At 40.8% G+C, this 14,728-nt stretch overlaps 1 protein-coding gene across 5 annotated transcripts in view; it reads left to right on the top strand.

The window, feature by feature from the left end:
- Nucleotides 1-14,728, top strand: part of PLEKHB2 (pleckstrin homology domain containing B2) — a 49,412-nt gene that overhangs the window by 10,076 nt on the left and 24,608 nt on the right. For 4 of the 5 annotated variants that reach the window (XM_060153126.1, XM_060153125.1, XM_060153123.1 and 1 more), the window contains exons 2-6: nt 3,477-3,521; nt 6,581-6,733; nt 7,754-7,856; nt 12,539-12,578; nt 13,860-13,949. In XM_060153126.1, the coding sequence (XP_060009109.1) occupies nt 3,485-3,521; nt 6,581-6,733; nt 7,754-7,856; nt 12,539-12,578; nt 13,860-13,949 (423 nt within the window). In that variant the 5' untranslated portion in view covers nt 3,477-3,484. Of the gene's footprint in view, nt 1-3,476; nt 3,522-6,580; nt 6,734-7,753; nt 7,857-12,538; nt 12,579-13,859; nt 13,950-14,728 lie in introns of those variants that run through there. The other variant, XM_060153127.1, reaches the window with a different exon arrangement.

Genomic DNA, 14,728 nt, shown 5'->3' with positions numbered 1-14,728 from the left:
TGCTGTATCCTTAGTGCCTGCTGCAAGGCTGGGCACACATTAGATGTTCAAAGAATATTTGTTGAATGAAAATATGTTGGTATTATTTCTCTGCCTCGAATCCTTTTGGAAGTAAATGATTGTTTTAGGATGTTTTAGGCTGCAAGTTGCAGGAAACTAGTTCAACTCAGTTTAAATAATGAAGAAACGCATTGTTTTGCTTAATGGAAAGCCTTGCATTAGCGGGAGATCCCTGGTTGGGTGAGTCAGTGACTCAGCAGTTAGCGCTGCCATCTCAACAGTCAGCTGCCCTCAGGCTCGTCCCTTCACTGTCAGCAGGTGTCTCGCAGCAGCAGTGAGCAGTGTGAACATGCACTGAGAGAAAGAGAAGAGACTGACTGTGCATCTAGTTCATCTGGGACTGTACGTTTGAGTACCTAAATGTGGGAGGGAAAAATGAAAACCATCTTTCCTTTCTTGGTGAGGACAGACAGCATGAATTTGCAGAAACTGCAGGGAGACTAAGAACCTTCAGATTACAGGATTTTGGAGATGCTGGAATATAGGATGATTTGTGAGACTCGAGCCATTCTTAGACATGGGGAAAGTTAAATGAGGGAGAACTCATTTGTTCTTTTGAAGTGCCCACTTGGGCTTGTGCTCCATTTTGCTAACCTTCCAAACCTTTGTGCCTTAAAGAGAATACCTAAAACTGCTAAAGTAGAAAACAAAAGTGGCCCATAATCTCAGCCTCCAAATAATACGTGTTGATTTCAAAAATAAAATGATACAATACTTGCAAATGTTTTTTTAAAATTTATTTATTTAATTTTATTTTTGGCTGCGTTGGGTCTTCGTTGCTGCACGCGGGCTTTTCTCTAGTTGTGGCGAGCAGGGGCTACTCTTCATTGCGGTACACGGGCTTCTCATTGCAGTGGCTTCTCTTGTCGTGGAGCACGGGCTGTAGGCGCGTGGGCTTCAGTGGTTGTTGTGGTGCGTGGACTTCAGTAGTTGTGGCACGCGGGCTCAGTAGTTGTGGCTCACGGGCTCAAGAGCGCAGGCTCAGTAGTTGTGGTGCACGGGCTTAGTTGCTCCATGACATATGGGGTCTTCCTGGACCAGGGCTCGAACCCGTGTCCCCTGTATTGGCAGGCAGATTGTTAACCACTGCGCCACCAGGGAAGCCCCGCAAGTTGTTTTAAAAAACTTAAATAGTACAGAAAGGTGTAATAGGCCTGAATAGTCACCCTCTTTTCTGACACATATGCAGCACTGCCTCATTCCTCTCCTCAGAGGTACACGTTGTTAACAGTTTTTATGATTCTTCCAGAAAATAGCTGTGTGGGTATCAGCTACGTGTGCTCATCAGCACATACTGTTCTACTTCATTCCTTTTCACATCTGCATAAATATGCCATGGGTGGAGGTGCTCATTAAGCAGTCCTCTTTCGTGGAGCCCTTTGGTTGGGGCTAGTGTTATACATGTGTTGGTGAACCTGTGTATGTTTATCAATGAGGCATATTTCTAGTAATGGTGAGAAAGCTAGGTCAAAGTATATGAATATCTAAAATTTGGATGGATATTGTCAAATTTCCCTCCCAAAATGTTAACAACAGTTTTCATTCCTGCCATTATGCTTTCTCCTTTCTGGGTATCATAGTTTTTTTCATTTGTGGCCCTCTGATAGGTAATATTGTTAACTTGTGATTTGAATTTTGTTAGTTGAATTGAGAGAGAAATGGAGTAGCTTATGAGTTTTTTGCCCATTCATGTTTCTTTTCCTGTGAACTGCCAAATGATTGTTGTTTCTGTTATAAGTGAGCTTTGTATTTGTTTCTGTTATAAGTGAGCTTTGAAGGAAATTAACTCACTGCTGCCATATATATGGTTGTAAAACGTATTTTTCTTAATCTTTTATTGGTCTTTTTGACTTTATTTTTTGCCACTCAGATTTTTATTTTTATGGAGTTAAATTTATCAACCTTTTTTTTCATGACTTCTGGTGTTCTGCTCTGACCTGGCCACTCCACCTGCTGACACCAGTGCGCACCTTACTGGGCTGTGTGCAGCTGTGTTCTAGGGCTGCTTTATGTCTGTTAGATGTAAGTGGAGTTAGACTTAGTTAGGTGGACAGGGTGCTGAGGCTAAAGCCTAGGGTGCGCGTGGGGGGTTGTATTGGCCATATTAAGGAGGTACTGGGTAAATTCCAGGTGGCCAGTGAGGTAAAATGGCTTTGGTCCTTTCCTCAGCTGACACTGAAAGGGCTAAGGATAGAGAGACCAAAGGGCTGTGATTTTGTGATATAATAAGAAACATATGAACTTCTAAAACTCTTGGAAATTCCTGAGAGAGAGAGGTACTAGGAGTGTCTTTTTGTTGTCTTTTTATTCATAATAAACCCCTTTCAGCCATATCTAAGTTTATGTTAATGAGATGATGGGCCCCTAGATAACTTCAGGGTAGGGCTGGTTGCCAGAGGGACCAAGCTTGTGATGAGCAAGTTAGAACTTTCAGCCCCAGGGGCTTCCCTGGTGGTGCAGTGTTAAGAATCCGCCTGCCAATGCAGGGGACATGGGTTCGAGCCTTGGTCCAGGAAGATCCCACATGCCACGGAGCAGCTAAGCCTGTGCGCCACAACTACTAAGCCTGCGCTCTAGAGGCCGTGAGCCACAACTACTGAAGCCTGCACACCTAGAGCCCATGCTCCGCAACAAGAGAAGCCACTGCAGTGAGAAGCCTGTGCACCGCAACGAAGAGTAGCCCCCGCTCGCCGCAACCAGAGAAAGCCTGCGTGCAGCAACAAAAACCCAATGCAGCCAAAAATAAAATAAATAAATGTATAAATAAAAAGAACTTTCAGCCCCATCCCTGGACCTCCAGAGATGGTAGAGAGGCTGGAGATGGAGCTTAAGGACCAGTGTCCAATGATGTAATCAGTCATGGTTACCTAATGGAACCTCCTTAAAAACCCCTAAATGACAGGATTCCAGTGATCACATGGAGATGCTGGGAGAATGGTGGCTGGAGAGGCATGGAAGCTCTGCGCTCTTCCCCCAATCCTTGTCCTCTGCATCTCTTCCATCTTGCTGTTCCTGAGTTGTATCCTTTTATAATGAATAGGTAATAGTAAGTAAAGTGCCTTCCTGAGTTCTGTGAGCCATACTAGCAAATTATCGAATCTCAGGAGGGGGTTGTGGGCACCCCCAATTTATAGATCAGAAATATGGGTGGCCCAGGACTTGTGTCTAAAGTGGGAGCACTCTTGTGGAACTGAGCCCTTAAGCTGTGAGGTCTGATGCTAAGTCCAGGTGGTTAGTGTCAGAATCTAATTGAATCAGTAGACATCCAGTTGGTGTCCTGAGAATTGGAAAATTGGTTGTTGGTATGGAAAAACCCCACACATTTGGTGTCAGAAGTGTTGTGAGTAAAAACAGCTCATACGGGTCATTCTCCTTTCTGGGTATAATTTTGAACCTGCCTGTTTCTTCTTCTACAGGTGGAAAGATGGCGTTTGTGAAGAGTGGATGGTTGCTGAGACAGAGTAAGTACAGGACGTGAGCCCCTTGGGCTGGGTTTAGTGTTGCCTTAGGGCACATCTTTATTTCTGTGGCTGACACTGCCAGTGTTTACAAACAAATAACAAAGTCTTACTAATGTTGTTGCCCTGGATTTCCTCTTGCAGATTTTTAGAGCTCTATGAACCGTTTTTCTGTACACGTGGAGCTTCTTGGTTGCTGCCTTGACAGGAGCCAGGGGACAGTAATAGTCCCTGCTGGTTTCTCTTTTCTCACTAGCATGCTATATTATTATTATTATTATTATTATTATTTGGTTACGCCGTGTGACAAAGTTAGTTCCCCGACCACGGATGGAACCTGTGCCCCCTGCAATGGAAGCATAGAATCTTAACCACTGGATGGCCAGGGAAGTCCCTAGCATGCTATATTATTAACGGCTGACCTGAGGTTCTTGGACCTACCCAAGCTGAGCTGATATATTACCATGGAGCTGAGCTAATATATTAGCATGGAGGTACTGCTCGCTTTGTGGGAAACACCTGTCTCATCTGGGGATTGAACAGTGACCAGATTCTGAAATACTAGAGTCTTTAATTATAGATTAAGATTTGACCCGAGGGAACAAGTTTATCGAAAACCAAATCTTTTGTGTCTCCAAAAGGACTCTGGAGAAGGGACTCAGTTCTTTTTTGATGGGATTAAGTTCATTTTCTTAGACTCATCTCTATGGGCTTGCATATACTTAACTCTGCTTATCTCTGAGGCTGCCACCTTAAGTAGGATTCATAGTATGTTTTAAAGCAGGAAGAAGCAGCTCTGTTTATTGCAGAAAGAGTAAGCAGATTATTCTGCTGTGTTCTAGAAAGAGCAGCATTAAGGGAAAAGTGACTAGTATATTGTTTATGACTCCAGCAAAAGCTTGAGTGGTGATATATACTGTATTGTTCAGATATGAATTTGTATTTAAGGAATATTTTCAATACTTAGCTAAAATTGAGCCTAGCAAGGAAGAATGGACTTGCATACCTTAGACGGTTTATAAAAACTATTTATGAAGCTTGTTTGTGTTCCCATTGTACAGATTTTTATATCAATATAATTATCACAACCGCTCTGTGAGGTGGGTGGTATTACCCCAGCTTCCAGCTGAAGAAATAGAGGTTCACTGATAACTGGTCCAGATGTTAACTATGGGTGGCAAATCTACATTCAGACTCAGGGCTGTCTCGTTTCAACATCAACACCCTTTCTACCAGGAGACGAGCTTTCAGACTGTCTGTCCTGTTACTAGTTTTACGTTCTCAGACCTGGAGCTGAACAGGTGTCCTTTCAAGGTCTATGACAGTTCTGTAGTCTAAGAATAGATGCAGCTATTGTATTGTTGGCTTAAAAAAAAAAAAAAGTTGTGACATATTGGAATCTAGCCCCCATGTTTGTGTAAGTTTCCTTGTCTTGGGTTTTGAGGATCTTGGGTGATCCTAAAATGGTCAGGGGACATGGAGGGCCTTGCTCAGACCTGGAGGATGTGCCTTCCCTTCCTGCACTCTTTGAGGGCAAGTGTCTTTTCTCCATCATGACTCAATGTAAATGCTCTGTCAACATAAGTGAACAGTGACCCTTTTGACAATTTTGTGCTTCCCATCAGCGCTTAGCGTGATGATGTACACAAAATAGGAGTTCTGTAAATAAGTTGTACAGACTTTTCCACTGTCTTAGTTATGGTTATCTCAAAAGTGTGTATTCGTAAGACTTATTCCATTTCCCAATCTCCTGATGTTGGGTTGATTTTTCCGTCTTTGCTAAAGCAGAAGTATCATTCATAATAAACTAAAATGAGGTGAGTTGTATTATATTCACTGAGTTGCAGAGCAGCAGAGATACACATGTAGTTACACATATGCACCACTGTCTTCAGGTTTCCTTTTCTTGCCATTGGCAGACTCTTAGGCCTCAGTATCTGGACTCTGGAGGACAGCTTAATTTAGGGTTCTGCAGTCAGGCCTTTGATGGCAGGTGCGATACTTGGGTAGAACTCCCCAACCCGGTGATTACACCTGTCTGTGTTCGGGTGGCTCTCTTTGGTAGTTTCTGCACAGCTCAGGCACTGCCAGTTAAATGGATGCTGGGTGTCACTTATTTATCAGTTTGGGCAAGTGCTGTGGTTGCCTCTCAGCAAGGTGGGTGTTTGATAGTGGTAAAAGAAATTTGGAAGGCTGCTGGGATGAATATTTGGAATTTGTGCACATTGGCCATGAACAGGGTGGGATCTATAGGAACAAAAGATGCAGCCGGTAGCATATGGATGTGAGAAAGGTGCAGGGGTAACTTTTAGATTTCCCCTTTGGCTGACAAGGAAATTAGAGTTTTATGAACTTAAATGCCTAGTCCAAGATTACAAATGAATGGATGAATTCTATCAAACCGATAGAGATGGGTGAGTTAGTAGGATGGATGCGTGCTGGGTAGGAGTCAGGCCCTGGGCCTGGGCCAGTGTCTGGGTGTGGATGTATCCAGTGTCTGAGCCTGCCTCTGCATAGTCTTAGGCAGGGAGACTCCCCACACTGTGGGCTGTAAGGGAAGGTGAGCATTAGAGAAGAGTATACGTGAAGGCCCTTCAAGAAAAAGAGAAGTTTTTCCAGAAGAGGAAGGTATTGCTGTTATTTGTGTGTAGAGACTTTACAGTTCAACGTTTTCTGATCAATCTAGCAGTTAGATACTACTGGGAAGGATTAGATATACCATATGGAGAGTTAAATGTTAGACATGTTTCATTAGCTCAAAATCAAAGTTTTATTGAACTTTCTTTTTTTTAAAAAATATTTTGATACTTTTAAGTTGGCAGCGTTCTCAGTAAGATCGAAGTTCTCATCTTAGAGCATGCTGCATGCAGCCCTGGTACAGCATGGGTGTTCATGCAGTTTGGGTCTGCTTTCACTTCCATTTTGATGGACTGCTCTGGGAAATTGTATGCAGGTATACTTTTGGGACCAGAGGAAAGTTTCTTTTGTTTCTGTTACCGGTGAATTAAAGGACAAAGTCCTTGCTTTTCCACTCAAAGGCAACATTTCCCACTTTTTTTCAGGTACTATTTTGAAGCGTTGGAAGAAGAATTGGTTTGACCTGTGGTCAGATGGTCACCTGATCTATTATGATGACCAAACTCGGCAGAGTGTGGAGGATAAGGTCCACATGCCCGTGGACTGCATCAACATCCGCACGGGACATGAATGTCGGGGTAAGTGGGTCTGTCTTGTCCAGCTTCTGTCGCCTGCCCTTCTGCTTTCTTGATGGGAGTTGATTCTTCTTCCTTACCCATTCTGCTTTCATTTACAGACCAAAGAAGGGTTTCATCTGGGAAGAGGTAACCAGATGAAACCAGACACTTGGATTATGACCCATGTGGGTTGGCAGATTAATTTTCTCCTCTGAATTAGACCCATCAGTCCACATTTCCGTTCTCTCTCATGGAGAAGGTGGTGGAAGACTAAGGAACCAGAGTGCTGGGAACCCCAAGAAGGATGGAGCTACCCTAGGCAGTATAGATTTTGTGACTCAGAAACTGGCTTATTGATAACAACTCTAGTCAGTGTCTTAAAATCCATGATGTCTTTCAATGTAATTATCACAACTATTGAAGGAATAGGTTTTTTTTTTGTTTTAATAAGCATAGACTTTTCTATTTCTAATTAATGGCATATGTAGACTTCCCTGTTTGTTTTATTAGCTCTGTTGCTATTTGGAATAAAGAGGCTGCTGTAGTAACCATTGGTGTAATAATATCCTGCCCCTATAAGTTCTTGAAACACAAGCCTCTATGGACTAGCTATTGAAATCCTTACTTAAACCAGGCTCAGATATCATAGGTCTTACTTCTTGGTACACAGAGATACTTTAAACAACCGATTTTCACTTTTAAAGCAGCGATCTAGTTTGATGCTTTGTGAATAAAAGCAGTAAGTATGCTGTTAACTGATGCTTTGCAACACTTTTCGTTGTGCTTATTCTTCTAATGTCTGGGCTATTTTGTATATCACCATATGTGGATCGTGCTCTGGAAGAGGCTTACGTGTTTCTCCAGCAGGAAGTTTAATTAGAATGGAGTAATGATTCATGTGTTTGGTTCTGTACAGCAGAACAAAGATGTTTTATAATTGTAATGTTCTGACGTTCTGCTCCTTTGCTTATCTGAGCTGTTAAGAAATCCTTCAAAAAAAAAACTATGTAAATACTCCTGTATTCTATATATTTTTCATAGATATTCAGCCTCCAGACGGGAAGCCAAAAGACTGTCTGCTGCAGATTGTTTGCCGAGATGGGAAAACCATCAGTCTTTGTGCAGAAAGCACAGATGATTGTTTGTAAGTTTTTTTCCAGTGTGTTTAATTTTAAAAGTGTTTTCTGTTTTAATTTCCAGTTATGAGGAAGGGAGAAGAACGGGAGTGGCGTGTTCCTGTAGGCAGCAGAATAAGTGACTCAGAGGTTGTGTGAAAGAAATGTTAAGAGTCTTACTCCATGTCTGATAACCCTGATCCTCGTTTCTGCCTCTGCAGAGCTGCCCGTGCAGGGTCCCATTGTAGTGAGTATGGCAGAAACTATTAGATACAGTCACTTTGCACTCTTCTTTTTTCATTGCTAGATGCACATTGGGCGATGGGCATAGTTAAATGGGTTCTTAAATTTTCTTTTTTTGGCCGTGCCATATGGCTTGTGGGGTATTAGTTCCCCGACCAGGGATTGAACCTGGGCCCTCGGCAGTGAGAGCGTGGAGTCCTAACCACTGGACTGCCAGGGAATTCCCCTTAAATCTTGTCCTTTTTATGTAAATGTCTTTTTAAAAAGCACTGACATCTGTATTATATAGCCTTTCTCCTTTTGGTGGTTCTTATTTCCATCTGCCATCTCTGAACAAGGGGTATAGAACCACAAAGAAGGAAAACCCAACTTTATTAATTCTCAGTCTGTTAACATTAGCATTGACGTAGGATCAGAATCTTGAAAACACTGATTTTTTTTTTTCCTGTCCACACTGTACCACTAACAAAGGGTAACTCTGGACATTGCAGATCTCTAGGGTTTATTTTAAATCCTAGATGTAGTTTCGTTTTTACATTCTTCTCATTTATATTAGTGAATCTTAAATAGCAGTTTCTGGAAAAGATGTACCTTTCCTAAAGACTAATGGAGAAATGAACACAGGTCAAGCCAGTTTGCTACTTTTTTATAAACTGGATCTATATTTTTACTCTTTAATAATTTGAACACTTACTTTGCACTGGGTACTGTGCTAACTGCTTTATGTATGTTCTTTAATCCTCACCATATCTTATAAAGTGGATACTGTTCTGTTGTAAGAAATTGAGGCATAGTGAGGTTAAGTAACTTTCTGTATCGGTTTTTAATGCTCTTGTAATAAATTACCACAAGCTTAGTGGCTTCGAACAGTACACATTTCTGATTACATTTCTGGAGGTCAGAGTTCTACACTAGGTTTCAAAGTGTTGGCAGGGCCATGATCCCTTCTTGAGGCTCTAGAGGGGAGTCCGTTTCCTTGCCTTTTCTAGCTTCAAGAGTCCTCCTGCATTCCTTGGCTTCTGGGCTGAGCCCTTCTCCTGCTGTCATCTGTCTGATTCTCTGTAGCTGGGGAAGGTTATATGCTTTTAAGGATTTAAGAATAGTTTGAGCCAGCCTCGATAATCCAGTATAACCTTCCGCATTTCAAGGTCCTTAACCTTAAGTATAGCTGCAGAGTCCATTTGCCTGGTGAGGTAACATTTTCAGAGGTTCTGGGGATTAGGATATGGATCTCTCTGTAGGGAGGAGGCATCATTCTGCCTGCCATACTTCCCAAGGTTTTAGAGCTTGTAGGCTCGACTCAGAATTTGAATCTTTGTCTTCATAGCCCTTTGTTCTTAACCGCTCTATTCTGCTGTTTGCTGAGATGTCACATGTATGGACGGTTCCTTTAAGTACTAGTGGAAAAAATATCTAGAACTAAAATTTTAGAATATTTTAACAAAACATGGGAGGCTTTTTTGTCATAGAGGAGGGAGAAGGGGTAAAAGTACACTGAAGAACTTGCCTTGTTTGGCATGGAAGGCTGACTTTTTCTTAACTTTATGGGAAAATAGAGGTTTATTTATGTGTCTAATTTTAAGGGTACAATTAGGAACAGAGCAATGGAGGATAATACTAGAATAAAAAAACCCAGCAGGTAAACTTAATAAGGCATGACAGGAGATGAAGTAGCAGTAGTTAGACCAATGATATCTGTGAATTCAATAAATGTGAGTTGGTTAAATTCTCCTTAAAAAGGATAAGATCTGAGATTGGGCAGAAAATACAAAGTCCACCTATTTATTCTGTTAACAGGAAACACACTTGAAATAAAATGACACAGCAAGGTAAAAAAGTAAAGAAGAGGAGACTGTTTGTTTCCTGGGGCTGCTGTAACACAGTATCACAAGCTAGGTGCCTTAAAACAACAGATTTATTCTCTCACAGTTCCAGAAGCTAGAAGTCTGACATTACTGTGTCAGCAGAGCCGTGCTTCCTCTAAGACTCTGGATAGAATCGTTCCTGGCCTCTTCCTAGGTTTGGTTGTGGCCGGTTATCCTTGATGTTCTCTGGCTTGCAGCTGCACCACTCCAGTCTCTGCCTCTGTTATAACATGGTATTCTCCCTTTGTGTCTGTGTCCACATTTCCTCTTCTTATAAGGACACCTTCATTCAGTCAGTATGACCTCATCTTAATTTGACTCCATCTGCAGCGACCCTATTTCTAAATAATTCACCTGTACTGGGGATTAGGACTTAAGCTTATTTTTCTGCAGGGGATACACTTCAACCCATGACAGAGACCTCTGAGAAAAAAGGGGGAAATGAATCTGTGTCATCTTCCTCAACTACCTAGTGAAATGAAGGAGAAGACATTCAGAAGCGACAGCCAAATAAAGAAGTTTAACTTCAAGCACAGAATACAAAGAGCAACAGTCAGAAAAAGAAATAGAAGATTCTGTTGAGATGTATCACAGTTTTTAACCCTACCCCAACTCCCAGAAGCAGTAACAAGATGAGCTAATTAAATCTTAAAAATTTTTGGTAGTACCCTGTGGTCTGTAGAGGTGCTGATACTTCTTGAAAAAGCCAAGGAAAAACCCTTGAGCCTATGATATCCTTGGGACCTTAGCAGAGACTGGAAGGTTCCCCCAGGGCTTGTCATTTCAGAACACTGGAAGGCAGAGAAGGATAAGCGAGCCCCGGCATAAGACATTCAAAGGAATTATGCTTAGAAGAGTGTAGAACCCAGATTTTTCAGAAAGGACTTACTCCCTATCTTGACCAGTCACAAAAATTAACTTGAAATGGATTTAAGACTTAAATGTAAGACCGTAAACTGTAAACCTACTAGAAGGAAACATGGGGAAAAAGTCTTTGACATTGGTCTTGGCAGCGATTTTAGATATGACACCAAAAGTGCAAGCAACAAAAGCAGAAGTAAACAAATTGGGACTACATTAAAGTAAAAAACTTCTGCACAGCAAAAGAAACAATTAGAAAAATAACAAGGCATCCTATGGAATAGGAGAAAATATTTGCAAACCATTTATGTGATAAGGGTTTAATATCTAAAATATATAGGGAACTTGTATGACTCCATAGCATAAAAACGAACCAATTAAAAGATGGGGAAAGGACTTGAAAAAACGTTTTTCCAGAGGTGCTCAACATCACTAATAATCAGGGAAGTGCAAACCAAAGCCACAGTGAGGTCACCTCACACCTTAGAATGGCTGTTATCAAAAAGACAAAAGATAAGTATTGGTGAGGGTGTGGAGAAAAGGGAACCCTGTGCACTATTGGTGGGCATGTAACTTTGTGCAGCCACTATGGAAAACAGTATGGAGGTTCCTCAAAAAATTAAAAGTAGAACTACCATATGATTCAGCAATGCCACTTCCGTGTATATATCTGAAGGAAATTAAATCATTGTCTCAAAGAGGTAGCTGTACCCCTGTGTTTCTCGCATTATTCGTAGTAGCCAAGACATGGAAACAACTCAAGTGTCTGATGATGGATGAACTGATAAATAAAATGTGATACACACACACACACACACACAGACACACACACAGACTTGTGCATGCATGGGTAATGGACTGTTAATCAACCATAAAACAGGAAACCCTGCCTTTACAACAACATAAATGGACCTTGAGGGCATTATGCCAAGTGAAGTAAGTCAGACAGAGAAAGAAAAATACTATATGTTCTTACTTATATGTAGAATCTAAAAAAGCCAAAATCATGGAAGTAGAGAGTAGAATGGTGTTTGCCAGGGGTTGAGGGAAATGGGGGAGATATTGGACAAAGAGTACAAGCATCCAGCTGTAAAATGAGTGAGTTCTGGGCATCTATTGTACAGCATAGTGACTATAATTAATAATACTGTCTCATATACTTGAAAGTTAAGAGAGTAGATCTTAAGTGTTATCACCAGAAAAAATAAAAAGGTAATCATGTGCGGGGGTCCTGGAGGTGTTAGCTTATTGTGGTAATCAATTCATGATATACGTGTCAGGTCATCATGTTGTACACCTTAAACTTACATACGTTATAGGTCAGTTTCTCAAATACCAACATTATTTTTAATAGCAAAATATTGCTGACCATCTAAATCTCATATCATGGAACATTATGTAGCCATTAAAAAAATCAGGTAGATCTGTGTGTATAACATGAAGAGATACTGCTAGTTCTAGTATAGTTAAGTATGGTACATTTTACATTTATTTAAAAAGTAAAGGAAAAACTGTAGATTATGCTTTAAATATTACATATGTACTATAGATTTATTTCTTTACATATCATATATTCCTAGTGCATGTCTTAGATAAGTTGACTGAGTACGTCTTGAGGCAAGGGCTTCAGATCTGCTCTTAAAAACAAGCTTTTTCAGAAATTCCGATGCCAATGCAGGTTTGAGAACCGCTGAGATAGATGTTGGATTGCCTGAAATAAAGTACCTCTTTCTTTTCTTCAGGGCCTGGAAATTTATGCTTCAGGATTCCAGGACAAACACAGTAAGTTGCTAATGGCAGTCACTAGTAATGTTTTCACTTAGTCTTGCTGTAACAAATGGGAGAACAGGAGGTTAAGAAGGGAAATGGGGAAGAGGGTTTTTTTGCCATCCGGCCCAGGATGAGCAAGCAGAGATAGGCAGGCTGTGTTTCGCTGACAGTGAGGAAGCTGGATTTTGCCAAAACATTTTGGCAGGAGGAGCCCTCCTAACACAGGCACACTGGTCCCAGTGTTGTTTTCTAGAAATGTTTGTATCTCACGAAGATTTGCAACACTTTGAATTCTGCTGCCGTTTACAGAGAAGGCACAAAAGGGACCACAGGGTCCTTTTCATGAATAGCATCTCAGCCTGTGAAATAAACATTTTTGGGACTTGTACTTGTCTCTAGTTTCTTCTGACTTTAGGAAGTAACTGAGACAGTAAACCCCATTTGTAGAGGCTAGTGATACCATCTTGGTGTCTGTCAGGGAATCAAAGGCAATTCCCTCTGTGGTCAACATTTTCATTCTTCAGGCAGGGTTTTATTTTTTCATTTATTTCTCTAGGAAAGAAAGAGAAAGGTAGATGGTGCTTTTAAAAGAATTTGTACGGGTGGGAAAAGAAAGTAAAAAGACTTAATATCTAAATGCTGTTTTTTCCTAGTTTTGTTAGCTCAGGACTGTTCTTCCTCCTAAGATTACAGGTCCAGTTACCTTTTCTTCGATGAAAATCCTTTACTTGAATGAAGTTAGTATTGATGATTCATATAGTTAGGGGCAAGAGCTAAGGTGATTGTTCACGTGGATATTTTTAAAAAGAGCACACATATTTTTGTTTTCCACCGGGGGGTAATTTACTGAAAGATTTTTAAATTTTTTAATGGAAAAACCAGATTGTGAGTGTAGAACATATCCCTGACTGCTACGTTTTAGATTGTAGGATTTTTATTTGTGAACAGAAGGGATGTTGAGAGTGGTGTAACATCTTTTAAAAGGGCTGGGTAACAGTGGAGGCCCTGTGGCCTTCTTGGGCAGTGAGAACTCTACTTCTGCCCCCTGCTGGTGGCTGAGGAGGGCCACATCCTCCTGAATTCAAAGGACACTGGAGTGCTGGGTGGTGGGCAAGGGGAGGGTGGTCCTGCTAGTCATTGCTTCTCAGAGAGCTGTTATATTTCCTCTTCAAAGATTAAACTTTTCGGCTTTTATTAATTTTTTTATTTACTAAACAAAAGGGTATAGTATCATAAGAACCTTTAGTTGCTTTGTGGCAACTCACTTGTTTTCATACTTTCTCTCCTCTCAAGGCTTATGTTGGCTCAGAAATCGTGTATGACGAGACTGCCGTGGTTTCCTCCCCACCTCCTTACACAGCCTATGCTGCACCAACCCCTGAGGTAGGGAGCAAATCTTTGCCTTATAGAATCCAAGTGAGGGAAACTTGTCGTCTCTGTGCTACTGTGCTTTTAAAAGAAAAGAAAACTTTGAGCCAGCCAGTATCAGAGAAATTAGAAATGTACTGTAAACCCTTTCTTCTTTAAACTTTTCTTTTTTAAATAGATTGTTGCCATCTTCTGCTTTCCTAAAATAAAGCAACTGCTTTATAATCTTCCTGTTCACATTTTCTTTTTAAGATAGACCTAAAAATGAATCATGGTAATATGATTTTGATGATTCAAGTTTATACTTAATTATTTACTTGAATACTCTCTATCATCAGAAAAAATGCTTTTTTTATTTTGAAAAAACAAAAACAAAACCTTAAAAACAAAAATCACATGCCAAATACCTTGTGGTGTCCCCTAGTTAAAGGTGCCAGGCATTCAGTGCTACATATAGAAGTCTCCTGTGGGAGGCACTTTGATTTTTTTTTTTTTTACTTTTAATTTTGAAATAATTATGGATTCACAAGAAGTTGCAAAGGTAATATGGAGAAATCTCATGTCTCATGTACTCTTCACCCATTTCCCCAGCTGTTACATGGTAGATAAAATCAAAACCAGGAATTTGAAATTGGTGCAATGTTTATGTCTGGTTCCATGTCATTTTATCATATGTGTAGATTTGTATAACCGCCACCTCAATCAAGATATAAAACTGTTCATAATATCTTCTTCCTGCTACACCCTCTTATAGTCACACCCTTCTTGCCCTTCCCTAACTCCTGTCAACCACT

Source organism: Lagenorhynchus albirostris, chromosome 6 (genome assembly GCF_949774975.1).
Source record: "Lagenorhynchus albirostris chromosome 6, mLagAlb1.1, whole genome shotgun sequence".
In the NCBI taxonomy this organism is placed as follows: Eukaryota; Metazoa; Chordata; class Mammalia; order Artiodactyla; family Delphinidae; genus Lagenorhynchus; species Lagenorhynchus albirostris.
This window is presented reverse-complemented; position numbering and strand designations above follow the sequence as displayed.